At 52.8% G+C, this 25,883-nt stretch overlaps 1 protein-coding gene across 3 annotated transcripts in view; it reads left to right on the top strand.

Moving 5' to 3' along the window:
- RABEP1 (rabaptin, RAB GTPase binding effector protein 1) overlaps nucleotides 1-25,799 on the top strand; it is a 97,551-nt gene extending 71,752 nt beyond the window's left edge. For 2 of the 3 annotated variants that reach the window (XM_032432139.1, XM_032432140.1), the window contains exons 6-17: nucleotides 732-910; nucleotides 2,791-2,922; nucleotides 7,022-7,489; nucleotides 8,527-8,631; nucleotides 10,085-10,201; nucleotides 15,012-15,110; nucleotides 18,498-18,638; nucleotides 21,172-21,361; nucleotides 21,988-22,043; nucleotides 23,526-23,624; nucleotides 24,300-24,416; nucleotides 24,881-25,799. In XM_032432139.1, coding sequence (XP_032288030.1) covers nucleotides 732-910; nucleotides 2,791-2,922; nucleotides 7,022-7,489; nucleotides 8,527-8,631; nucleotides 10,085-10,201; nucleotides 15,012-15,110; nucleotides 18,498-18,638; nucleotides 21,172-21,361; nucleotides 21,988-22,043; nucleotides 23,526-23,624; nucleotides 24,300-24,416; nucleotides 24,881-24,982 — 1,805 coding nt within the window. In that variant the 3' untranslated portion in view covers nucleotides 24,983-25,799. The remainder of the gene's footprint in view (nucleotides 1-731; nucleotides 911-2,790; nucleotides 2,923-7,021; nucleotides 7,490-8,526; nucleotides 8,632-10,084; nucleotides 10,202-15,011; nucleotides 15,111-18,497; nucleotides 18,639-21,171; nucleotides 21,362-21,987; nucleotides 22,044-23,525; nucleotides 23,625-24,299; nucleotides 24,417-24,880) is intronic. The other variant, XM_032432138.1, reaches the window with a different exon arrangement.
- Nucleotides 25,800-25,883: the final 84 nt, after the last annotated feature.

Genomic DNA, 25,883 nt, shown 5'->3' with positions numbered 1-25,883 from the left:
GTGTCCCCCAGCACAGGGCAGCTGGTGGGCGCTTGTCGCAGGGGCTTTGGGTGCGGCGAGGCACGTCAGCCGCGTGGGTGTCTTCTGGTTTCTGGCTTGAGTGACTGGTTCGTCAGTACAAGACGGCCGAGCGGGGCAGTGTCGGCAGTACCCGCCGATACAGAGAGCCTTTGACCTGTCCTGAGACGTCAGAACTGCGCGGGGTAGGGAAGGACTCCTGGGTCACAGATTTGTCAGAAGGTATTTAAAGACACTGAGTAGTGGTCCCTGCACCAGTGGCATTTAGAGCAGTAGCTCCCCAAGTGTCTTCCCGGAACTTCCCTTGTTCTGTGAGTGGCCCTGCCGGGAGGACTTTCTGGTCAGAGTTGGGGGAATACTGTGTTCTGTATCCTCCTCCAGGAGAACACGGGCATACCTCAGATGCTGAGCTCAAAGTCCTGCAGGGGAGGATCCTGTAAAAATGCGCTTAACCAGGGTTTCCAGCGCTCCTGGAGCACAGAAATCCTTTGTTCATGTGTCACTGTTACTGGGAGCACGCTTGGGAGCCTGTGCGTGGGGAGAGGTGTGAGGACAGCTGCTGTGTGTCTGGCAGCAGGTCGCCCCTCGGTTCTTGTCCAAGGCGGAGTCCCAGACGGGGCGGACCCTCGGCCAGACCTGGTCTGGGGCCCCAGGTTACAGGAATTGCCTACCGTTGAAATTCCGTGTTTCTGATTGGGGGGGTTCCTAAACAGTGTGCCATCTCTTGGAGCAAGAGCGACAGCAGCACAACCAGCTGAAGCACACGTGGCAGAAGGCCAACGACCAGTTTCTGGAGTCTCAGCGGTTGCTCATGCGGGATATGCAGCGCATGGAGGTCGTGCTCACGTCAGAACAGCTGCGGCAGGTGGAAGAGCTGAAGAAGAGAGATCAGGTGAGCGGCGCTTCTGGGCCCGCGCTCGCTCTGCTGGCGCCCACGCGGGCTTGGCTCGGAGGCAGCGGACGCTCGCACCCTTTCAAAACGCGTGATAGCTGCATCGGAGGGATTTTGCTTTTCACCTTTTAGAAATGGCCTTGTCTGGGGAAAAAGGACTGATTTAGCAGTGCTCCTCTCTGGAAACTGCAGGACGCAACAGTGCATATTTCTGAGAAAATCTTTCTCCACGGTTCTGTCCGGTTCTCCCAGGGCTCCGGGATTCTGTTTGTCCGGGTCACGTCTTCTGTGACGTTGCTCTGAAAGCCTCACTGGATGGTGACGGCGTGGGGGGGGAGGGGCTGAGTGATCCCAAAGGACAGGAGTCCAGAGGGCTGCTCACCCGAGATCCTGTTTTTTCCTTACCTTTTAGAAAGCTATCTGAATTACATGAGTAATACACAAATACCTCTCAGGTTAAAAATACAACAGTAAATACAAGTGATAAAGGAGAATCTCCCCAGCCACCTCCCTTCCAGGAGCGAGCACTTCTGTCCTCAGAAGCCTTCCTGCGCAGGGCGGTCCTCCAGGGCATTTGTCTGCGTTCGGAAGTGGGTGTTCGGGTTGGTCCAGAGGCGGCACAGGGAACGTATTCTGTAACCTCTGCCCCAGAGAGCTGTCACTCTCGCTCACTGCCGGGGTGGACACACCGTGAGGGACTCGATCCCTGCCCCTGTCCCGGCGCCCAGACGGCTTCCCGTTCTGTGTTCATGTCAAACGGTGGCGCGGCTCCTCTCCTGCACGTGTTGTGCGTGGGTGCAAAGGTCTCCCCAGGAGAGCTATGTAGAAGCTCTTCTAGGTACTGTGCAGATTGTTTAGATTGCCTTGTATGACTTAGGAAGTTTCATCCTTTTTAAAATTTCTGTCTTTAATTGTGGCTCATTCCTCTTCTGTGTAGACACAGCCAACTTAAGGATCGAAACAGTCTAGATGCTGGAAGTGGTCACTTAGGGCCTGTATTAACATGTACTGAGGTTTTTCTATGCGGGTTTTCCGCGGTGTGCCCAGGCTTTACCTGTAAAGCTCTGTGTCATGCAGTTCCCAGAGCAAACAGACACCGCAGCGCCCAGGTGCAGTGCAGACTGTTGGCAGATCCCAGGTTCGAAGCCCGTGCCCTCGACTTCCCGTGTGCCTGCCCTGTTCTCAGCCACAGCAGGATACTTGGGGTCGCCTGTGCGCCTGCCCTCCCTGGAGCCCTTGCTCACCCCTCACCCGGTTGGCAGACTCCCCGCGCTGATCCTTCCAGATCCAGCAGGTGCTGCTTCTGTGGGCCCGTTTCCAGCTGCCGCCGCGGAGAGCATGATGTTGCTCCTGAAGAAGCTTGTGTGTCCCCCCCCCCCCCCCCCCGCCCGTGTGGTGCCGAGGCCCTGTCCCTGCCCGCGAGGCCGTTCTGGGGAGCACCGAGGTACCTGCTCATCCGTGTCATGCGGACGTTACATCAACTTCAGCCATTCGTTTTGTGTTCCATGTGAATTTGTACCTGTTTCTAATGGCCGCGCCCTGCCTGCGTTCTGTAGTTGTCTGCGGGGACGGCCACGTGAACACTCTCGGATCCGGTGACGTGAGGGTGTGTTTTGTGTTGCTTTCTCAGAGCGCGCTCTTCTTGGAAGCGGCTTCCTGATTTCTCCTCTGTGATGGGCTTCGTACTTTGTGCCTGTGGTGGTGAAACCTTTTGTCAGGACCAGACATCCAGACAGTGACTACAAAGCGAGTAAACTTCAGGGCCCAGTGTTCTCATAAAGCTTCGTTCTCTTTTATCTGTTTTGAGCGGCTGAAGAACTATGAGTGGTGAAGTGTAGATCACCCGGGTGATGTATGTATGTATTTTCTTTAACTTTTAGGAGGAAGACGAACAACAGAGATTTCACAAGAGGAAGGATCACGACAGAACAGAGGTTGAGGAGGAGGCAAAAGCCGTGGCCGTGTGTGCTTTCACGCACGAGGAGTCTCCGGCCCAGCTGTCGAATGAAGAGGTAGGGTGAGTCTGTCGTTAGGGCCCCGTGTCCACGGCGTGGCCGTGTGCGTGCGGGAGCGCAGAGCTAGAGCGATGGTATTCTGTCCTGCCGCGTTGGCGGGCTCACAGCCAGGGCTCCGGAAACATGGGGTCCTCTTACCATCGCTCAGCCACGTACAGGCTCTTTTTCCAGTGGTTCTCAAAGTAGGGCAGTAGAAGCGAACTTAAAGGACACCTGCAAAATCTCTGCGGGGATGAATAGTAAATGTTGCCAGTACTTTGGCTTTTACTTTAAAAGATGAGCTCAAGTCCTGAAGCCCCGAACCCCCCACAGCACATGCTTGCATATCAGCAGATCTGAGGCCGTGGGCTGTGAGGACTCAGGTGGAGTGGGGAGCCCCGGATGTGGAGAGTGGTGTTCCGGTGGCCTCGGGGCCTCTCGCCCCCCCCCCACCCACGGAGGCAGGGGCCTCCCCGTCGGGTGTCCTCTCTGCAACCTCTCGGTCCCCCGCACCCCAGCATTACTGTCCCCTTCCCTGGTGGCAAGTGCAGCTGCAGCCAGGCCGCTCCCCTCCTCAGAGACCACACGGGCTCCCGTGACGGGCACGACGAGGTTCCACTTCCTGCTTCACACCGTTCCAGCCGCAGTTGCTATCCTGTCATGCTTGCACGCTGGCTCCTTCTTCCGCCATGCCGCCTCCCCTGCCCGCTCATCTTCAGGACGCAGGCTGACTGTTACCCCTTTGGGATAGGAATGAAGGCCTCTGGCCTTCGAGCCCAGCGTGGCACTGAAGGGCCTTCACCGCTGGGTGACCCTCCGTGCCTCCCACACCCCCACGTCTTCACAGCCAGACCCGTCTCTGTGCCGGCCGAGCTCTCGCGCCTCGCGCCCACTGCCCCCAGCCCCGTCTCCGTCCCCCGGCCGGATCAGATCAGGTCTGTTCCCACTTTCAGGGGTACCGTGTGTCTGTGCAGTTGGCACGTGTATGCTCAGCCCTGTGCAGTCTGCTTCCTGGTGGCTTATATTTCCATGTTTACGGATTGTTGTACGTGAAAGTTTTAAAAATATCCTCGCGGACACTGAAAAGGATGACGTAATTGTTTTTCTGCATTCTTTGTTTTGGGTCGTACACTGAGAACCACTTGGCCTGATTCTGCTGTGCATTTTTTTAATGGTCAGACTCTCAGGAGAGTGTTTCAGTTTTGGGTACTGCCAAGTATTATGTGGTGTCTGTGTGCAGGAATGTTTGAAAAAGTTTCAGACTTTTCAAAAAATATTTTAGCAGGAAAACAGGAAAGAGAGATTTGTTAGAATGTACAGTGAAACATTTTTAAAATTTTTTGATTCTGTCTTCATTGGTCTAGTATATATTGTGCGTCACATTATTTGCAGACATTTAAAGTATATTTTAGATTTTCAGATCTGATACTTTACACTTTGAATGTGGAATACACTTGTTTTGTATTGAGACTCATGATGATTTACTCTCACCTGTTGATGTAAAGTTCAGAGTGGCCGCTTCGGAGACTTAGCTTTATGGCTGAAGATGATGAAAATTTGTAGGACCTGATACCTTCTTTAGTCTGATGTGTAGAGTATCCTTTTCTCACTGCAAAAGTAATGTGTGTTTGCTGTGGGAAATGTGGAAAGTACAGAAAGGGCCTACGAAACAAGGAGAGCTTCTGGGTGATTCTGCTGCCCAGAGATGACCTCCACTAGCGTTCTAGTGCAGACCCCTGCTTCCTTTTTGTTTCTTTTCTCTGTTTCCAGAGTTAACACGTGTGTGTTTGTTTTCACTTTTTAGAGGTAACCCATATTGTAACTCTACGTAATATTTTATGTAAATTTTTTGCACTTAAATCTATCTTAGAGGTTTTGGCATATCAGTAAATGTTTTCCCACAAGTGGTATTTAATAGCTGACAGCATTTCGGCAAGCACATGCCTCATAATTCCATCGTAACTGATTTATGCCCAGGCCTACAGGTCCACGCCATTGGAAGAAAAGTGTCATGTTGCTCACAGTGTCCCTAGAAGCGAGTCCCCTGCCCCGTGCAGAGCCACATGCAGACGCGGCAGCACTGGGTCACGAGGCACGGGCAGGAGCAAGTGGACAGCACGTGCCCCAGGCATTACGGGGACTTTCGAGGGCAGGGGCAGGGCAAACCGCACAGGGCTGGCTGGTTTGAGGAATACGGGGAGGCGTGGTGTAGAGTCTGTCCTTGGTTTCCTGGTGCCTGGCCCCAGGTTGATTTAGGGCGAGGGGCGTAGTGGCGTGGGGTCGTGAGGGCAGGTAAAGCGGCTGGACACAGGATGGGTCGGGTGTATGTGCGAGGCGTGTTCGTAGGCGACTTGTGTCTTAATCAGAGGAGTCAGGTGGCTTGGAGGGGCCGTCTCTCCTGGCCAGCAAGGTCCTCAGAATGGGAAAAACATCGTAAAATGTAGAAAATGAAAAACGGGATTGACAGACTAATAGATTGGTTCCATCTTTCATTAGTGCGGGAGTTTTCCTCGTTATGAGGAACAGCATAATGCTATTGCATGTAACTCTTCCCTGAACAGAACTCATCCTGGACTGTCCTGATTGCTCACCTTAGTGTGCGCTACGGGGAAAGGACCGCCGAGTTTAAGGGCATAGACGTTTTTCAGGTATCGGCACATACTGTTGAGTCATCTTTGAGAAACCCCCTACAGGTCACGCTGCCCTGGGAGCGTGTGCCCCGTGTGGTCGCGGGCTCCGTGGTCTGGCGTGTTTCCTGCCGCCGCCCCCTCCCCTCCTCCATGTCCGTGCGGCAGCGCTCGCGGGAGGCTCTGTTGTAAGCCGGCAGCAGGGATGCCCGTCCCGGCTTGTATCGGGCGCTTACTCGGGACCTTGGCTGTAGCTACGGCAACACAGACTAGATGTGTGTTCCTCAGCCATCTGAATCTCGCAGGTGAAAAAACATCTTTATACAGAAAGAAATGGAGGAATTCACTTAAAAGTTTTGTATTTCACAGTCTTCTCCAGTTCATAAAGGAAAGGGCATTTAACAACAAAAAGTAGACGGGATATTATCTTGAAACAAAGGCTGGTCCTTTAAATTGAATATGTTGAATTTTAAGAAACACTTGCTACACGTTTCCGGTTTTCTGGGTTTCTGGGTTTCTGGGTTTCCCGGTCACTGTGCGCTGCCACGTGGGGCGCACTCCTGTGCTGTTCGCACATCGGGAACACCTGCCCCGTGTGTCTCTTTAATTGAGCTGAAATTCACACGTCCTAGAATTAACCACTTGAAGCGTGCACGCACTGTGTCTGTCTGGGTCCCCCACCCCAGGGGACCGCACATCCTCCAAGGAGTCACTCCTTGGCTTCCTTTCACCTCAGCCTTGGGCATCCACTGACTGGAGTTACCGGTTCTGGATGCTTCGTGTGCACGGAATCACACGATGTGTGTTCTTTCACTTGCTGCACCCACTTAACATGCTTGCAACACCTTCTGGCATTCGACATTATTCTCATTTCCCTTCCACTCAGGCTACTCCTTCCTCCGTCCATCCCCAAAGTGGACGAAATTGGTGTTTCTTGGGGCTCTGTCCTCAGCAGACTCATCATAGGTGTTCCGAGCTGCTGCTGTGACTTTAATTATTATTATGTGGTGCTCCCTCTCCGGCCTCTGTCTGAAGACTTCTGGTCCCGGTGTCGGGTGCGCATCTCCACGTGGGCGGACGAGGAGCACCTCACGTTTGGTGCACGCGGCACTGGGCTTCGGGGGACCTTCCCTGACCCTGTGTCTGGGCTCAAGCCCCCCCCCCCCTCCTTGAGCCCCCAGAGCATTCAGCACGGAGCTCTAGCCTGTCATCTGGTCACATACGGTATTCTAGCAGCTGCTTGCTTGCTTCTTTTTTCATGGAACTGCACACATGTTGAGGTCAGGGTTTGCTCACAGCTGTGTCCTGAGCGCCTGGCTTAGTGTCCAGCATATAGAAGACACTCGGTAAATGTTTGTTCAGTGAGTATGTGACGGGAGCACGCTCAGGATTATTGTATGTAACGTGTGGCAAACATGTTTACGATACGGTCATTTTGTCTCTGAAGTACAGAGTCGTCTGACTTGGCCACGTGTGTTTTCACATTCCAGGAGCATTTAGATAGCACCCATGGGTCGGTGCACTCGCTGGATGCGGACTTACTGTTGCCGTCTGGAGACCCGTTCGGTAAATCGGACACGGACGTGTTTAAAGACGGACTCAGGAGAGCACAGTCTACCGACAGCTTGGGAACCTCAGGCTCCCTGCAGTCCAAAGCTTTAGGCTATAACTACAAAGCAAAATCTGCCGGAAACCTGGACGAATCGGATTTTGGACCGTTGGTCGGGGCAGATTCGGTGTCTGAGAACTTTGATACTGCTTCCCTTGGGTCCCTGCAAATGCCAAGCGGGTTCATGCTCACCAAAGATCAGGAGAGGGCGATCAAGGCCATGACACCCGAGCAAGAGGAGACCGCGTCTCTCCTCTCCAGTGTCACCCAGGGCGTGGAGAGTGCTTACGTGTCCCCCAGTGGTTACCGCCTGGTCAGCGAGACCGAATGGAACCTCCTGCAGAAAGAGGTGAGCTGCCCTCCGACTTGCTCTCGCGCTCTGGGGGAGAGCGGGTGTGGGGTTTGCTGTCGGTTCCCGAGGTACCCCGGAGTCCCTGCACGCACGTGACTGCGGTCCAGGGGGCTGTGGCCGGGGAGGGAGCTGACTGGCTGATCACACTGGCTGTGAACTGCCCCCCTCCGCCCCCGGAGTCCCACCTGGGCTGGAGCACAGGCAGCTTTCTGTTGGAGGAGCCTAAACCTGGTTTGCTCTGCACTCGTCTCCAGTCTCTCCTGGAGAGCTGAAGCGCAAATGCTTGTCGGCAGTCGATGAGCCAGTGCGTGCGGGTGAGGGGGGGCGGAAACTGCGGGGGAGAGAGGGTCATCTTCCTCCTAAGCGTGTTTGCAAACTCAGAAGTACGGTTAGGAGCTAAACTTTACGCCTTGCGCAGTGGCTCGCGGGTTCACACAGCCCTGTGTTCCAGCTTCGGGATGGTAGTGCCGTCGTCCCCAGCTTTACGGGGGAGGGCTTTGCTTCAGGCTGCGGGAGTCGTGCAGGTGTTCCCGGGAACTGGGAGCAGGGAGATGGGGGTCAGGGGCCAGGTCCTCTGACTAGCAGCGCTGTCTTTCACGGGGCCCACGTCTCCTGAGGAACTGTTGAGCGGAACCGCAGACAAAGCCTCACAGCAGCCGCCCCCCCTTGGTCTCACGCAGGACGCGTAGCTTACGGGGTGGCGGCTTGTGGTTGGCCCGTGGGTGCTGGTTGCTCCCGGCCGCGGCCCCTCTCCTGGTGGCGTACTCACTCACGGTGTGTGGCTCTCGGCTTGGGACCTGTGGCCTCGTGTTTTCCTCCAATGCCGTATCTCGTGGCCCTTGTTTTCCTGTCGTGTTTGTATTGGCGTTTACGGCGTCTTAGAATCCAACCCTATATTGCCATAAATCTCTGAAGACATTGTCTACCCCGTCCCTGTTCCCCTCTGAGTAACGTAGGTACGACTGCGTGTGTTCAAGTATGCGATGTGGAATTATGTTGTTCTGCCTGATAAGAGGTCATTTTGGTGCCTTCAGGTACATAACGCAGGAAATAAACTTGGTAGACGTTGCGATATGTGCTCCAATTATGAGAAACAGTTACAAGGGATTCAGATTCAGGAGGCTGAGACCAGAGACCAGGTGAGTTTCTTTCGGCATGCCAAACTGCTGATGTTGTCCTTCTCACCGGAGGCGCAGAAATAATGGCTTCTTCCCTCCCATTTGCTTGGGGAAATATATCCCTGTGAAATACGAAATAAGCCAGTTTGTGCAGCGTCAGCCTCATTCCCCAGGGGCCACAGCAGGACCTTCCCTTCTGTCCCTTCTGTCTGGGCTTGGTTGGCTAGCCTAGCACCACGCAGGCTGGCTCCGCTCTCGCAGGGCCAGGAGCACTGGGGCATCGGATCTCGCCGCCTGCCCCCCTGCCCGCGGCCGCCGGCCACATCGTCAGGAGCGTGCGCCCCTGCACAGTGCTTCCCCACGCGGGGCCTGACGGAGCTGCAGCTGACTGCGAGAAGCTTAGCTGAATATCATCATGACCATTATTTAGAGTCTTCATTGCTTATTGCCTACTTCTTGTCAGAAATCTGTTGAACTGATTAAGGTTAGTTTTCAGGAGCACAGAAATTAAGATTTGGTAGATTTTGCATGCAGAGATTGACCCGTACCTTTCCAAATATAGTGTCTAATGATGGATTCCTTGAGAACATTTAGGGAACGTAGAATTTCAGGAGAGTAGGCTTGTGAAAGGATATAGAAGGAAAAGATTTTTCTTATATTTCCAAATTGTTATTTGATTATTGTAAAGATTGTTCCCTTAGTTCCCTTAAAATAAAGTAAGCAGATTAGAATGATGGTTTAATATTTTCAAATGCCATTGGCTTTCGTTTCCTCTGTATGTACTAGTTTCTGTAGATGCTGGAAACATAAATTTCTAGAGGCACAGAGGGGCATGTAGCCTCACTGTGCGCTCAGGGAAGGTAACGCTTGAGCTAGGTTCGTTTTAGAGCTGGAATAAAAATCAGGAGAAGAAACGGGAAAGGGTGTTCAAGGACAGGAAAGGTGCGCAAAGGAACAGTTACGAAGGGGACCACTGCGTTCTGGAAGCACGAATCGCGCATGGGCTGTGTGGGGGGCATGGGAGGGGAGAGGACGCTACAGAGGGAGGCCAGGATGAGATCACTGAGGGAGCGGTGCTGGTGGACGGTGTTTGCATTCTGCCCTGAAGACTTTGGGACGCATTTAGAAATTCCAAGTAGGGAAATAATATGATTTGACTTTTGTTTTAGAAAAAATCATAGTGTTAGTGTGGGTTGCAGATTGGAGGCGGAGGATAGCCCAGAGTAAGGGGGCGGTGCCCCGGCCTGCAGGGCCAGGCGGAAGAGCAGACCTTCTCAAATGAGGTAACGTACGTGAGAAGGGATTTGTTAACCGTAGAGCACGGCACCGACCCCGAATGAGGTCAGTCGTTCTGAATTGACAAATCAGGAAGAAAAAAGATGAGGTTCTTAAAATTTCTAGAGCTAGGGTTTTTTTTTCTATGAACGAAAGAATCCTCAGGAACTTGTCCCGATTGGCATTTACAATTGTGCAGGTGAAGAAACTGCAGGTGATGCTGAGGCAGGCGAACGAGCAGCTGGAGGGGACGGCGAGGGAACGGCAGGAGCTGGAGGGCGCTCTGAGTCGCAGCGCCCAGGACGCCGGCCACCAGGTACGTGGGGCCGGGGCACCCCCATGCCACCCGCCCGGATGCCCGCGCGGCCCAAAGGCGGCGGCTCTGCAATCACAGCCCTGTCTCTCCCCCGCCTGAGCCCTGTCTTCCCTCAGGGGGTAAAGATCTCTTCCGGATCTGTTCCTGCTGTCGGTCTTACAGATCTTTGACCAGTAACTGCGTAAATGACTGCGTACTGGATATCTGCAAGCTCTCATTTTTCTGTTTTCAGTAGGTTTTTCTGCTGCACACAAAAAGCTTCCTGACAGGAATGATACTTTTTAAATTCCCCTGGACTTATTAAATGTATGACAAATAGAGAAAACTCAGACCTGCACAACAGACCCAGCACACCAGCACTCCCGTCCGCGTCGCCCGTCAGGGCTGAACAGCAGGACGCGAGCCCGCGGGCCAGGCCCGCCCCTCCCTGGCTTCTGACCCCATCCGCTGAGTCCGCGTGTGTCATCTTGTCTTCCTCATGTGGTGTCGTGAGGCTCTTCTCACCCGACACTGGGGCGCTGGCTGCTTCCCTGTGCTTGTCGTACGCTTGTACCGTGTACGGATCCGTCAGTCTGTCCGTCGTGACGCGCGTTGGGTGGTTTCCAGTTCTGCGACGTTAGGAGTAATTCTGCTGTGAAGGTTCCGGATGGGTCTTGTGGCACGTGCTTCTGCTGGGGGTGCCATGCCCGGGTCGGGGTGTTCAGAACGCACTCCGTGGGTGACAAGCCAGACCGTGTCCACAGTGGTCGTCCACATTTACACTCCCGCCAGCACGCACGGGGAGTCCCTGTGGGCCCGTCGTCCTGGTAGCTGATGGTGCTTCACGGAGGCTTCGTTTGCATTTCCCTGAAGACCCCCGGGTTACGTGGCGTTTGTCCTGTTTCTGGACCGCTGGGATATCCGTGTGTGTGTGAGTCCTCTCAAGTCTTATGCTGAGTTTCTATTGGATTGTCTAGTCTTTGTTTTATTTATCTGTTTTTGGTTCTTTTTCTGATTTGTTAGAAGCTCTTTATACAGTCGTACTAGAGCCTTTGGGTGACTTGTGTGGCACATGTCTGCTCATCAGTATTTTATGTTTTCATTATTTTAATGGTGCCTTTTGATGAACAGAAGTTCTTGATTTTCATGTAGTCAAATTTATTGATCTTTATGATTGGTGATTTTTGTTCCGTTTTTTAAAAGAATATTTTCTTGGGGCGCCTGGGTTGCGCAGTCAGTTGAGCATCCAACTCTTGATCTCGGCTCAGGTCATGACCTCAGGGTCGTGGGACTGAGCTCAGCGGGGAGTCTGTTTGAGATTCTTTCCCTCCATCTTCCTCCCCGTCTGTTCCTCTCCCTGCTCATGTGCTTGTGCTCACTCTCTCTCTAAATAATAAAAATCTTAAAAAAAAAAAAAGAATATTTTCTTACCCTGGTGTTAAAAAGATGTTTTTATGTATTTTTGTAGAAGCTTCATTGTTTGTAGTCACATTTATATCTAAAAATCCATCTAGAACTGACTTTGCTCTAGATGCTGTATAGATAAGGGTGAAATTTTATTTTTTCCGTATGGATAGCCAGTTCCTGTACCACCTAAGTTCCTACTGCTCTGCGAGGTCATCTGTGTCATTCATCAAGTGAATATGTGGGGGGGCGTCAGTTTCAGGACTCTGTTCTCTTCCATTGGTCTCTTTGTCTATTTCTATGCCACATTCTCTAGCCCTCGTCCCCGAGAATGCCCCCGCTGCTCTTCCGCTTCGGGGACCCTGCCCTGGCGCTGGGATCAGAGTCTGGGCCCCTGCGCCCGCAGCTGTCGCGGCTCTACGGTGGGGCGGTCTTCGCTGCCACGGAAGTGGGAAAGCCCCCTGTGAGCAGTCAGTTCCCTCCTGGGTCAGTTGCTTCTTCCCCTGGTGACTTCCTTCTCTCAGCTGTCTGCCTTTGCTTATTTTTCAGAGTCCTTGGGTAGCTTTTGTATTTATCCAGAGTTTTTAGTTGTAATCAGGGTAGAGAAAGGCGGCTGTGGGCCTCGTCCGTCTTGGAAGTCTCTGCGCTCTCATATTTTTGTTTATTTAGACAGATCTTTTTATTTCCGCCTTCATCCGAGAAGGATACTTGGCCGGCTGTGGCATCCTGAGCACTTACACTGATCTCCTCCAGCGCTTGGAAGTTACTGGTTTGTTCTGGCTCCCCAGTTTCTCATAATAAGTCCACTGTCGGTCTTACTGTTGCTCCTTTAGGTAAAATGTTGTTTTTTCCCCTGGCTATTTTAAGGATGCTCTTTTTGGCTTTTGTTTTCAGCAGTTTTACTGTGCTGTACCTACGTGTATTTTTTTCATGTTTCTCCTATTTGGGATTCTCAGAGGGTTTCTTAGATTTCTGAATTTATGTCTTACATCATAATTGGAATATTCTCAGCCATTATCTTTTAAAACTTGCTTTTATTGAGATATTACATACAATAAAGTGCATAAATCTCAAGTGTAAAATTTGGTGAATTTTAACATGTGAAAAAATTTACCAGGGCGATCATCACCTGGCAAGATACAGACTTTCTGATATATCGTGCTCACAGAGCTGCCCGCGCAGAGAGGCAGGCAGGGTTCTGATGTTGAACACTGTTTCGTAGTGCTCACTCTTGAACGTCATGTAAGTTCAGGGGAATCCTGTCGTCTCATCTGGGCTATTTGATTCTTCTGTGCGTGAGGCCCCTGCATGTTGCTGCGTACATCGGTGGTTAGAGATTCCTGCTTGTGCGTTCTGTTACACGGATGTGGCATAACATATCCAGTGCAGGTGGGGACACTTGCGTTGTTTCTAGTTCTGGCTTTTGTGAACATACATTTTCTAATGCTCCTGTGTGTGTCTTTGGTGGACGTGTGGCCTCATTTCTCTGGAGCGTCCCTCAGAGTAGATTACAGGGTTTCTGCATTGGCTTATTTTTAGCTCACTGGGTCGGCGGTATTTCTTCCAATACTTACATATGTTACACCTGCACGTTGTGGCTACATGGCTTTTTAAGGCTCTTTTGTATTTTTTGTCTTTATTTTCTTCAGATATGTCTTACAGCTCACTGACTTTCTTTTCAAATGGTCTAATCTGTTAAAACTCATCCATTGAAATTTTTAACTTAGATAATTGATTTTTTAAATTCTGTTTATCATTTCCTTTTGGTTACTTTCCATTTTTTCCAGTTCTCTGGTAGTTCTAAATTCTGTCTTTTAAATCTCTGGACATTTTAAAGTCTGTAATAATTCGCAAATCTGGATTCATTTTAGATCTGTTTGTATTACCTGTGTTGTTTTTTATTATTTCTTTTTGTTTTTATCCTGTCCTTTGTGCATTTTTACTTGAGCGCTAGACATTTATGTGAAAATGTTGAAATAATATAAAGCCATTTTCTTGGGGAGCCTGGGTGGCTCAGTCGGTGAAGCGTCTGCCTTCGGCTCAGGTCATGATCTCAGGGTCCTGGTATCGAGGCCTGCATCGGGCTCCCTGCTCAGCTGGGAGCCTGCTTCTCCCTCTGCCTCTGCTTCTCCTCCTTGCTCATGCTCTCTCTCTCAAATAAATAAATAAAACTCTTAAAAAAAAAAGACCATTTTCCTGATGAGAGGCAAGCAACTAGTGGGCCTTACAGTCCTGGACCACCTTCATCCAGCCGCAGGAATTGAGATTATACAAAGTTGCAAAGGTCAGGTTAAAGTCTTCCCTAACCCTCTGGAGACCCAGTCCACGGGGCAGCGTGTTTCCAGGCTCCCTTTGCATGGCGGGTCCTGGACGCTCATGTCTGCCCCCCGCCCCGGGCGCTCAGCTTCGTGGTGTCACGTGTTTCTCTGGGGACTGGCACGCGCTTCTAGGGAAGAGCTGTTCCCTGTGCCTCCCGACTCTCCACACGGCCTCCGTCTGGTCCGGGGCTCTGTGAATCTTTTTTGCCCGGTTCTCCAGTGCCTTCAAGTAGATACCATTCATATTTTTGTCTGGTTTTCCTAATTCTCAACAGGAAGTTTGTGTCCACAACCTGATCTGCCAGTCCTGGGAGGAGAGTACTGGCAGTAATCATGTTCTCAATGTCCAAACACATGGGTGTTGATTTATTTTATAATTGTTACGTACGAGTCCCCAGCTCTCACAGGACCCCTCTCAGAAACATTAAAACTAAGGGAGTTGAGAGTTCAGTGATGTTAATCATGTGTTTATTGCTTTTAAGGAAATCATCTTGGAAGACTGAAGCTAGTTCAGAGAAGATCCATTTATGCTTTACACTGTGTGCTTTTTTTGTGTGTGTGTGGGCAGAGTTCAAAATCTTTATTGATTTTTGTCTAAAAGCTCCTTAAAGGGTAATATAAGTAGGCCATGTGGATTGACATCTGTGTCTAGAAACCCATACAGCGCTGTCCATGTACGGCAGGGCATGACCCCGGGGACCTCTGCTGCCGGCCCCGTGTGACGTGAGGGGCCGAAACACAGAGGCATGCACGTCTGTGGAATGAGTGATGATGGGTTATGATAAAGGAAGAAAACACCAGTTCCAGATATGAAATAAGCAGGGGATGGGTGCCTGGGTGGCTCAGTCGGTTAAGCGTCTGCCTTCGGCTCAGGTCATGATCCCAGGATTCTGGGATCGAGCCCCGCATCGGGCTCCCTGCTCTGCGGGGAGCCTGCTTCTCCCTCTCCCACTCCCCCTGCTTGTGTTCCCTCTCTCGCTGTGTCTCTCTCTGTCAAATAAATAAATAAAATCTTTAAAAAAAAAAAAAATAAGCAGGGGATGGAAGGGTTCGTGTCAGAATCACCAGCTTCCTAACGATATTGTCTTTGTGCATTTTTGTCTTCTAAGATTTCTGCACTCGTCCTAAGAGCCCAGGCGTCTGAGATCTTACTTGAAGAGTTACAGCAGGGGTTTTCCCAGGCAAAAAGGGATGTTCAGGAGCAGATGGTAAGTTAACATTTAAATTAGCATTAGCCGTGTTAAATAGATTCCTTTTTGTTCGGTTGTGAGACCCTCTTTGCTATGACTGTGTCTCCCTGGGCCAGTGGCCACACTGTTCTGCTCTCTGGGGCCGAAGCAGCATTCGTAATGGACAAGCCTATGTAAAGACCTCACTCGTTTTTTAAACCTGCCTCCCAACTGAAAAACACTCTCACCTTTAACTTAGTTTACTTTTCTGATTTGGGCAACCTCAACAGAATAAACTGTCGACTCATAGTTGGTTCCAAATACAAGGTGAACATTGAAATCTCCCAAAACCCCAGCAGATGGAGCTTTTGAACCGTGCTTGTACTTTTCCTGACCCGCTGATTGATCGAAAGTAGCCTCGTTAGCCTCACAGGCATTGACCCGTGCACCATCACCGCTGTGCCGCGGGGGTACTTCTGGAGGCCGTCTGCCTTGGGAGGGACGGGGCAGACGGCTTCTGGAAGAAGAGCTGGCTGGGACCCCAGCCAAGGAGCTCCCCGGACTGGAGCCTCCTTCCTCACCAGGCTCGTTCCATTTGCCTGTTCTTCCTTCTCCTTGAAGCTGGAACCCGACACCTGATGACCCTTTGTAGGTGATGACAGAGTTGGCCCTGCTGGGATGATCCCACAGAGTTCTCTCTCGTCCAGCTCCGCCAGCAATGGTGGGGGGGGAAAGCCTCTGGCTGTATGGGAATGGTTTGTTTTTGACCGGCAGCCGGTCAGCGTCTGAGTGCCTTTTGAGCTGATCCCTAAATACTAGCCCTGGTCTCTTGAGGAGCATCTCATTCTAATCATTGACCAGGGACTTCCATACCTTTTCATTGATCAGAGAATACGAAATGATAACCGTCAGTGTAAAAATCACTGCTAGATGCCGACAGAATTTCAGTGCTTAGCTCCTTTCCCTTCTCTCTCCTCTCTCCTCTCCCCTGCTTGTCTTCTCAACCCCGTCTGCCTTTGCAAACAGTTCCGAGTGGACTCCACTTAAAACGAATGTGTTGCAGGTCACGTAGAAGAAGTGTTCAGAGTAAGGTTGGGATCCTGCCCGACCATCTTCTTGACTTGATCTTCGAAGGTTCTTGTAGCGAGGAAGAGGGACTCCGTTTCTTTGTCCCTTCACACGAGCAGCCATGGCGTGCCTGGGATCTTAGCATCCCCCCAACAGTGTCTTTGGAAAAATGTCCGTCTTGAGCGGCTTATGGATTGAACACGCCTAATGTCTTCAGTTAGACTTACCAGTTGTCAGTATTTGGCCACATTTTCACGCGTGCTGCTGTTTTCTCCATCTCTTCCATCTGTGTGTGTGTGTTTTCTGAGCCATTAGGAAATCAGTTGCAGACTCCGTGCCACTCGGGAATATTTGCGCATGCGTCTCCCGAGAACAGAGAGGTGGTTCTACTCCACCAGTGCTGTTCTCACATCCTTAAAATGTGACCATGGTCCCCAAAGTGCGTGGTTGTTTGTAGAGGTGGTTTCAGTTTTTAATTCTGATTTTTTGATGGAGGAACCAGTCAAGGGTCACATACTGTTTTTGACTGTCTTGTCACTTTAGTCTCCGATAATCTAGAACAGTCGCCCTTTTTTTTTTTTTTTTGGGTGTTTTGTGACATTAGCGTTTTTGTGGAGCCCAGACCAGCTGCCTCCTAGGATCATGTGTCTGGTTCCTCCCGCGCGACTTGGTTCAGGTTAGAGGTCTGGGCGCCCACGGCACAGAGATGTAGCGCGTCAGTGGGGGCTCCGAGCAGCAGGGGGCGCGCTCTGTCCGGTCACTTGGTTGGGGCAGGGACAGCACAGTTTCCAAGCGACCACCTTAGAGCTGCCAGCAGGGAAAGTATTGAGTGAGGTTCCGTGTTTCTTTGTAGCTCTTGCTCTTTGAATGTATCCCCGCTAAGGATTTATGGTCAGCCTGCTGTGTTTCCAAAGTTACTTGAATTAACTATTTCCTTTGTGGTTATGTTACTAGTTTGATAACGTGGTGAACTCCATTTGTTTCTGTTTGTATTACATTTTCGGATTTTCCTTTTTCTTTTTTGATTTATTTTTTTTGAACATGCAACATGGTTCATAAGTCAAAACTATAGAAATGGATACATGTTCCGATTTCTTCCGTTCCCTATTCCTTTCACGCCATTCGTACCCCCTTCCATGTATGATCATTTTAATTTATTTTTGGTTTATCCTTATGCTTTTCTCTTTACGAAAGTAGGAACTATATACATTTTATTCTTTCCCCCTTTCTCATGTCCCAGAGAGTGGAATGCTAACATACTGTTGTAAATGGGTTAAAAGTGAGCATAAAGCACAGTTGATTCTGGTCTGAAGATAAGTAAGAGCCAGCAAAATTAACCAAAATTTATGTGTGACCTTGCATGCCGTCCAGCAGCCTTTCTGTCCTTCAGGATGCAGCGATCACCTTCTCTGGGAAATGACCTTGAGCCTCTCCCCTCGGAACCCCTGTGTCCTTTGACCCTGCTGCCCCCGTTCTCTGTCCTCGCGCTCGCACTTGCCCTGAGTTGTCACTTTCCTGAGCTCTCCCTCCACCGCACCGTGAGCTTCTCCCGGGCGGAGGCTCTGGTTTTTATCTCTGTGTCCCCGTGTGCAGCACAATGCCTCGTACGGCGTGGCAGCTGCTAAAGGAATGTTGGAGCAGTGAGTAGTCTACACTTACACATACGTTTAAGTTAAACGACTGAGTATTAAAAATTAGCAGAAGTCAAATACTTTTGTAGAAATAACACTCAAATTAGCTGGAATAACTTTTATATTGATTCAGATTCTCGTTACCTAAAATTATACTGCACGTCTGCATGTAGAAGTAGGAGCCTGGCCCATTTTAAGAATGAGCTGCTCAGGTGTCCTGTCCTAAGCATGGGTCCTCCTGATGACTTCCAGTATTTGGGGTCGTTGGGCCACTCAGAGATTCTGAGCTGATTCGGTATATATATGTATATTCTGTGCACGCACACACGCATGGAGGAGGAAGACAGTGGTCTTTGGCTCCCCCTGCTTCTGGTGAATGTGTGCTGTGAGGAGATGGGTGGTTTTGCAATATGTGCTGCAGGTCTGTCGTAAGACCTGGCTGCGTCAGCGCGGGAGACGGAGGTGTCGGGGAACAGATTCAGTACTTTGAAGCTGTTGGTGGAGACCGTGGAGAGTGGGCTCAGAGGCTTGCTTCCTGCCTGCCTCCTTGAGTAGAAGACAAGATTGCAGATAGAAGCGTCTCCGGGCGGCTTCTTGTCAGTCGTACGGAGCGTTACCGTGCGCCCCCCGTCCTCGGCCCTTCTTTGGTTCGACCTGGGTTTTCTCTGGGCAGCTCTCGGCGGACGGGACTCAGCCTGTGTGGCTGTGATGGCCGTTTGTGTTTCAGGCGGTGCTGATGCAATCGCGGGAGCAGGTCTCCGAGGAGCTGGCGCGGTTGCAGAAAGACAACGACAGTCTGCAGGGGAAGCACAGCTTGCACGTGGCCCTGCAGCAAGCAGAAGACTTCATTCTCCCAGACACCGTGGAGGTAACGCGTTTTCCACAGGATCAAAGATGCACACAGACACATTTTCTGAAATGGCTGCCAGCCAATTCTGGCTTAAAACAGGCTTTATTGATAGAATTCACATACCAAATAATTCACCCATGTAAAGCGTACAGTTCAGTGGTTTTTAGTGTGTTCTCGGATGTGACCATGGTCAATTTCAGAACACGTCTATAACCTTAGAAAGAAGCCCCTTCCCCTTCCTGCTCCCCACCGCCCTGCCGTAAGCAGCTGCTCACCTCTTTTCCTCCTGTGGATCGCCCTGCTGTGGACTTCCATAGGACTGGAAGCCTGCAGTGTGTGGGTTGTGTGTGGTTCTTCCGCACAGCCGACTGCTGTCAGGGTCACCGTGGTGTAGAGCAGCGTCCGAGCGCCGTCCCTTCTTGTGGCCACGTGGACGCTTTGTTTACCCGCCGGCCTGTGGTTGGGCATTCGGGGTGTCCCCATGTGTAAACATCCACGTGCACATTTGGGTTAGTTTGTCTGGGGGACAGACCTCGGAGCGGAGTCGTGGGGGCCCGTGAGGATTTCTCCCGTCCTCGCTGTACCTGTCTCACTCAGCTGACCCTGAGCGTCTTCCTGTGTGTTTATTGGCCAGTTGTCTATGTTCCTTGGGGAAGTGTCTATTCAGATCTTTTGCTCATTTCTAAATTGGGTTATTTATTTTTTATTGTGGAGTCATATGGTTCTCTATATGGTCTAGATCTAAGTCCCTCACCAGAGAAACGATTTGCAGATCTTTTCCCCATGCTGTGGATTGTCTTTTTCACTGCCTTGACGGTGCCCTTTGAAGCACAAAAGCTCTGAGCTTTGAGAAAGTCTGGTTTACGTATTTTCCGTCCTGCCGCTCGTGCGTTCAGTGTCCCAAGAATCCTTGGCCGCATCGCTCTGTGAGTGACTCCGGCAGGACCAGACTGAGAATGCATCAGAAATGAAATGTGTGAAGGGTTCGCCAGGCTTGGTTTTCTGTATCACACTGTAAAGGGTGAATGGCACCTGCCACCCTCCTGCCCTTACTTAACTTTTATGACACATTGGGCACTTCTGTTCCTCTGTCATTGGGTGAATCTGGGCTGTGAAACCACCTGCTTCCCAGAGACGTTCATGACCATCTCCCATCCGTGTCCTGACTGGGCCTGAGATCAGACGGATCCGGCGCATTCACATCTCCTGACCCTCCCCACCCTCGTGTTGCCCCATCATCAAATCCTTCAACATCAGCAAACCGCATCTGAGGCTAAACCTAAGGAGACTGTAAACAGTATAGGCAAGGAAGAGATTTCTTTGAGCAATTTTCAAAATAAAATAGATGTTACTTGTGAGATCTTTCAGTTTTTTGAAAAAAAATTATAGTTATCTAAAAATCAGCATTACAGAAATTTATAGTTTTGTAACAGTTTTCCCTGATCCTGTCCTGCAGATCCAACCTCTACAATTTGGGCTTCATTCTTTTTTTATTCCTGTATACATATTAACATTACTACTGGTTTTTGCTTTTATTTACTCCTGGGGCCACGTTGCTGACTTGCCACTGGCACCCTGTCTCTGCCCCCTGCCCTCCCAACCCTGTGTCTCTGTGCAGGTCGCTGGTGCTCCCCTTTGTGACCTGGTGGCTGATCTCCGCAGAGAGAGTTTGAGAGTTTGAGTGCTCCCAGCACTGCCCCTTCTGATGAGCGGTTCTCTGCAGGGGTGGGATCCTCTTTCCCGGACTCCCTAGACTTTGAATTCCTAGATTGAGCACACTTCCTAGAATGCTTGAAGGATGTAACCAGTCGGCCTGTGAGGCCTGATTCTTAGACCTGCTCCCGGAGTAAATCTTCGGAGGCTTTCCTTACCACAGTTTTCTCATTACTCTTTTTTCTGCTGTTACTGATTTTATATACATCTGGTGGTTACCTAAGAATCCCAGCGTTTACCTTAGAGGTGCTTTAGGATATGATTGGATTTTTTTAAAAGAAGACAACTAAAATTTAGGGAAATAAATAGGATTTAAACTGAATTTATTATAGAAAAACGGGATCACCTTGGAAGGCTGCTCTTTGCCCCATGGCCTCTGGCCTAGCTAGCACTTGGCTTGTGGCAGACGTTCAGCAATGTAAGTGTCTTGAGTCCACGTGTGAGTAAATACACTTCGTCCTCAGATTCCACACTTGCTTTGGAGTTTACACCTTCTGGGTCCTCACCCCCTAGCAACCCCAGATTTACCAGCTGATTGTGGGAGCCGCAAAGCCCTTCATAGTGATTCCCACACTGCAAGTCCCTTAACGTTTTTGCTTTTCTGCTTATGAGCCAGTTTTGAGGGAGAGACGTGCAGCCCACAGTGCACATTTCTGGCCGGAAAGGTCTTATTTCCGCGCCATGCTGAACGTCACCGCGGGGAGCCCTGAGGGAGCTGGCACTCCGTCTTAGATTCTGCACCATTTAAAACCCGCGAGTCTGGTGGCAGAAAATGTCGGGGGGGCTCTCATGGCCGCTGCCGTCACAAACCCGGTGGGCATTGGTTTCTCGGGTGCAGGCGCTGCGGGAGCTGGTCCTCAAATACCGAGAGAGCATCGTGCACGTGCGGACCGCGGCCGAGCACACGGAGGAGAAGCTGAAGGCCGAGATCCTGTTCCTGAAAGAGCAGATTCAGGCGGAGCAGTGCTTAAAAGAGAACCTCGAGGAGACCCTGCAGCTGGAGATAGAAAACTGCAAGGAGGAGCTAGGTGAGCACGCGGCCGAGCCGCGAGCTGCGGGGCGGAGTGCAGGGTCCCGGAGAAGTGGGCGGGGACGCGGGCCGTGGGCGGGGCCGGGGAGAAGTGGGCGGGGATGCGGGCTGTGGGCGGGGTCGGGGAGAAGTGGGCGGGGACGCGGGTCGTGGGTGGGGGCCGACCTTGGGATTATAAACAGTACTGTCTGGTTTCAGAATGTGGAAGGCGGAACGTGGGTAGGGGATGTATAGGGAAGAACGAAGGGCTTTTCCGATGTCCTGATACATCCAGAGCAAATTCAAATTTAATTGGGACTTAAAAACAACAAAAATCCCGTTTCGGGAAGCGGAGCTGGCCGCTCTGGCAGAACCCCGGTGTCCCCAGAGCCCTGCTGGGCTGCATCCCCACCCCGAGTTCGACGTGCTGCAGGCTTTCCGAGTGGCCTCGCCTGTACTTGAGCTCCGGGCTGCCGCAGGGGGGGCCGGGGGTACTTGAGAAAGGGGCGCTGGTTTCCCGCGTTCAGTGTCTGACTGCTGTTTCATCGTTTGAGATCGAGCTTATGGTAGAAAGGGGTGTAAACGAAGAAAACTTCAATGCAAAATAATCAGCGAGTGCTGACACTTCTCCTCTTTCCCTTCCAGCTTCCATTTCTAGCCTAAAAGCTGAACTAGAGAGAATAAAAGTAGAAAAGGGACAGGTGAGTCTGCTGAGGTTCGCCTTAGTTCCATCCCCAGCTGGGAGTTGTTCCTGGAAGACAGGCCCCGCCCCGCCCTCCGGGAGCGTCTGCCTGCTGCCCGGGCGCTGCGCTTGCTGGGCCTGCTCTGTGCACCCGGGACGCTGTGGCCGCGCCGGGTGTCTGCTGCGGCGGGGGGACAGGCGGGAGGGGATGTTTCTCCCTGGCTTGGGGTCCTCTTGACATCAACACCTCTGCCAGCCGACCCCGTGACCTGCGGCCCACTGGGCGCGCCCTTCATCCCACAGGCCTGGCCGTCTGAGCCCCTCGTTCACCCCCCTCCTTTCCCGCTGTCCATGGCTTCCCCGGGCGGTCTTTGTTCCTTCTAAGCTGCTTGTCTCTTCACGCAGTCTCCACCGACGCCCGCGGGCCCGGACTCTGTCCGTCTCTGCCCCAGGCTGCCGAGGCCCTGGCTGAGCAGCACCGCGTGTCCATCCGTGTCCCCGTCCGCTGTCCCCTCCCTCCTCATGCCCCTCGCCCTCAGCTGTGACGGCCTCGCGCCCGCCCTCCACACAACCGCCTTCAGTGTCCTGGCTCCTCGCTGCGCGCCCTCCCCTCGCTCCCGGCCTGTTCTTGCTCCTTCAGGGAAGGGATGGCCTGCGTCTGCCGGCTCTTCTGTCACCAATCCCTCCCAGTCGTGGGCCTGTCCCCTCCTGATCTCTTTTCCACAAACATGCTGTGGTCCCCAGTGGGACTGCACGGCCTCCGGTCCCTCCACAGCCCCGCGCAGTCTGGCCGCCCGGGCAGACCTCACCCGCTTCGGAGCGCGTCCCATCTTGTCCACATGCACCACCCATCTGGGCTCAGACTTCAGTGCTCGCCCCGCGTACTGCACCAGCCTGATGTTTCTCTGCCTCCAACACGTACCCGTTCCAGTTCCTCTTCGTACTGAAGCCCAGCTGGTCTTTCAGAATTACTAGGTCGCAAACAACGACTCTGTCGCTGTCAAACCCCCTGTGCTCCCGCTGTCCCCAGGGTGGAGCCCGTGTTCCCGGCCCGGGGCCTCTCCCGCGTCTGCCTGCACGGCCTGGTGCGGCAGGGACTCACCCCAGTTCTGAGAGCCGTCCACTCCCCCGCCCAAGTACCTTCCCGCCTTCTCCCCTTACCACCCCCTCCTTCCCCTGGAGAGTTTTTCTGTTAAGGGTCAATGTCACGTCAGCTTTTCTGGCAGAATTAAACGCTGCTTCTCCGCGTTCACATGCCGTCAGTCCTGCAGCATACGTCTGTCTCCTGACTGCTCTGTCCCCAGGTCTTGGGACCTAGTGGGGACCTGATGGATGTCTGATGAAAGAAAGAGGGGGTCTTGAAGCCTGACCTGCAGGGCGCAGCGATGACAGGGTGGGGACAGCGCAGCCGCCGTTGTCCAGGGCCTGGGGCACCCGAGGGCTGGGGCTGCTTCTCAGGCCCCAGGCACTTTCTCAGCTCGGTTTTCCCTTCCTCTCACAGCTGGAGGCCACCCTGGGAGAGAAGTCTCAGCAGCTCGAGGGCCTCCAGGAGATGAAAACCACTTTGGAGGAACAGTTAAAGAGAGAGGCTGCTGCTAAGGTGATGTTTTTACGGGTAACTTAGTAAAAGCGCTAAGCACCTGGGGTCGCATGCTGCCTGTGTAGGAGAGGACGTGGCAGCTTGGAGCAGCGTCCCCCGAGGGCTGGCGGGCTGGCCGCGGGCGGGGGGGACGGACCTTGTGAGAGTCGGCTGGGCCCCCACGGCCCGAAGCAGTGCTCTCAGCCGCTGTGGGCCCCGTCCCCCCAGTACGTGCTGCCCGAGGTCAGCCCGGTGAGGAGCAGCCAGTGCGAGGCTGACTGGGGGACCCGGATCCTAGAACGGGTCTCCGCGAGCCCTGTGCGCAGACTGACGGATAAAGACACCGCGTCCGTGTTCTGGATAGTTCTGTGTCCGCAGGCTCCCGCGCTCCTGCTGAAGGGTTTCCTTGCCGGGCAGACTGGGGGTCGCGGGGCCGCTGGGGGTGAGGTGAGCGGTGGGTGGCTTTGTACTCGCGCCATTTCAGGAGGACGCGAGCGGGCTCAGGCAGCCGTGCCCGGGAGGCGCTGGATTCCGCGCGGCTGCCGTCCCGGAGACGCAGAGCTCAGCTTCCCGGGCCTGCGGGACTCAGGCCTGTGGCTCCGGGCCTGTGGCCCTGGGCGGCTCCTCACTGGAAGCTGTCCTGCGGGACTCGGGCCTGTGGCCCCGGGCGGCTCCTCACCGGAAGCTGTCCTGCAGGCGACTGTAGAGCAGCTGATGTTCGAAGAGAAGAACAAAGCTCAGCGGCTGCAGACGGAGCTCGACGTCAGCGAGCAAGTGCAGAGAGACTTCGTGAAGCTTTCTCAGACCCTTCAGGTGAGACGGGACCCTTCTGGCCAGGCCGCTGCCGGCGCCGGGTTCCTCTCCTGGGTCCTGCTGGCCGCAGCACCGCCTTCCCTGTGCCGAGCGCCCCCGAGCCACCGCCCCGCACCCCTCCCTCCGAGGCCCAGCTCAGCGGGGTCCCCCCCGCGGAGCCTTGTCGCCCCCACGCCCGGCCGTGTTGCGCCTGCTGCCCTGGCCCTCGACGGACGCCTGTGGGGACATCCAGGAGGTTGTGCAGAGCCCTCCAGGCTCGGGGTTCGATTTCCCCGAACTCAGCTGTGGAGTCTGTGGGGTCAGGGGTCACCCGTGCCGTGGTCGCAGCCCTTAGCCTGGGCCTGTCGCACAGCAGCCCCCGGGGAGCGAATTGCTCTTTGACGGGCCCCGCGTCTGCCAGACCGAACCGGCTCGGGAACACCCGGGCCCGAGGCGCACGCGCTTGACTCCGTGTCGCTTCCCAGGTGCAGCTGGAGCGGATCCGGCAGGCGGGCTCCCTGGAGCGGATCCGGGTGATCCTCAACGACACCAAGCTGACGGACATCAACCAGCTCCCCGAGACATGACACCCGAGCAGGACGCCGGCCTGCACCCTGGGTTTTTAACTCCTCTTAGAGCAACATTAATTATTATTTAACTCTTAACCGAAGAAGTCACAATAAAGGGAGCCCGGAGCGATGCTTGCTTCTGGTGGGAGAGGACGCCGCGGCGCGGGAGACGTGCGCGCAAGGACTTTCCCATGGGGACAGACGGACACACTGGACCCTGGGGGGGGTGGGGTCCGCTCGGTGACGGAGGAAGTGCTGCTTTATCCAACGTTTTCCTGCCTTTAAAGCAACATCCCAATCGTGTTTGGAATTACATTTTCTGTTCCTAGATATTGGAGGAGAGCCTTTCCTGTTTCTGTTGTCTCGAGTTCAGCAGTAACCGTATTCCGCTAGCAGACAGAGGTGTTAGTGTGCTGTACGAGTATTTTATATTAAAATATGAAGTTCGCAAGCAGGCCATCGGCTAGGGAGTGTATCGCTCAGCTCAGTGCATTTTCTTTCTTTTTTACCATTTTGTCTTGCGTTGGAGGACCTTCAATGCGACCGAGACTTGCCTGAGACCCACAGGACGGGGGCGACACCACTGACGCAGGCGCCGAATCAGTTGTGAGACTGAAAGCGTGGCGGGGTGCCCTGCATTGGAAGCCGAGGTTCGAGGAAAAGCACAAGAGACCGCGGAAGCACTTTTCTGCCCCCCTCCCCGGACGCGCTCTGCGGGCCCACAGGTACCAGGGTTGAGCTGAACGGGCATGTCTGCTCTTTTGAAAACTGTTTTAGTTTAGTTATTGGATCAGTGGAGAAAACAATATTAATAAAACAAGCTATGTCTGACATCTAGTAGAAGCTTCTAAATCTGCTCATTTCCACCTCTAGTCCATGGGCCTGTGCGCCTTGTTTCCGATCATCCCAGACAGATGCC

Source organism: Phoca vitulina, unplaced genomic scaffold (assembly GCF_004348235.1).
Source record: "Phoca vitulina isolate PV1807 unplaced genomic scaffold, GSC_HSeal_1.0 scaffold47, whole genome shotgun sequence".
NCBI lineage: Eukaryota > Metazoa > Chordata > Mammalia > Carnivora > Phocidae > Phoca > Phoca vitulina.
Note: the sequence above shows the minus strand (reverse complement) of the source record. Positions and strands in the feature narration are given on the sequence as shown.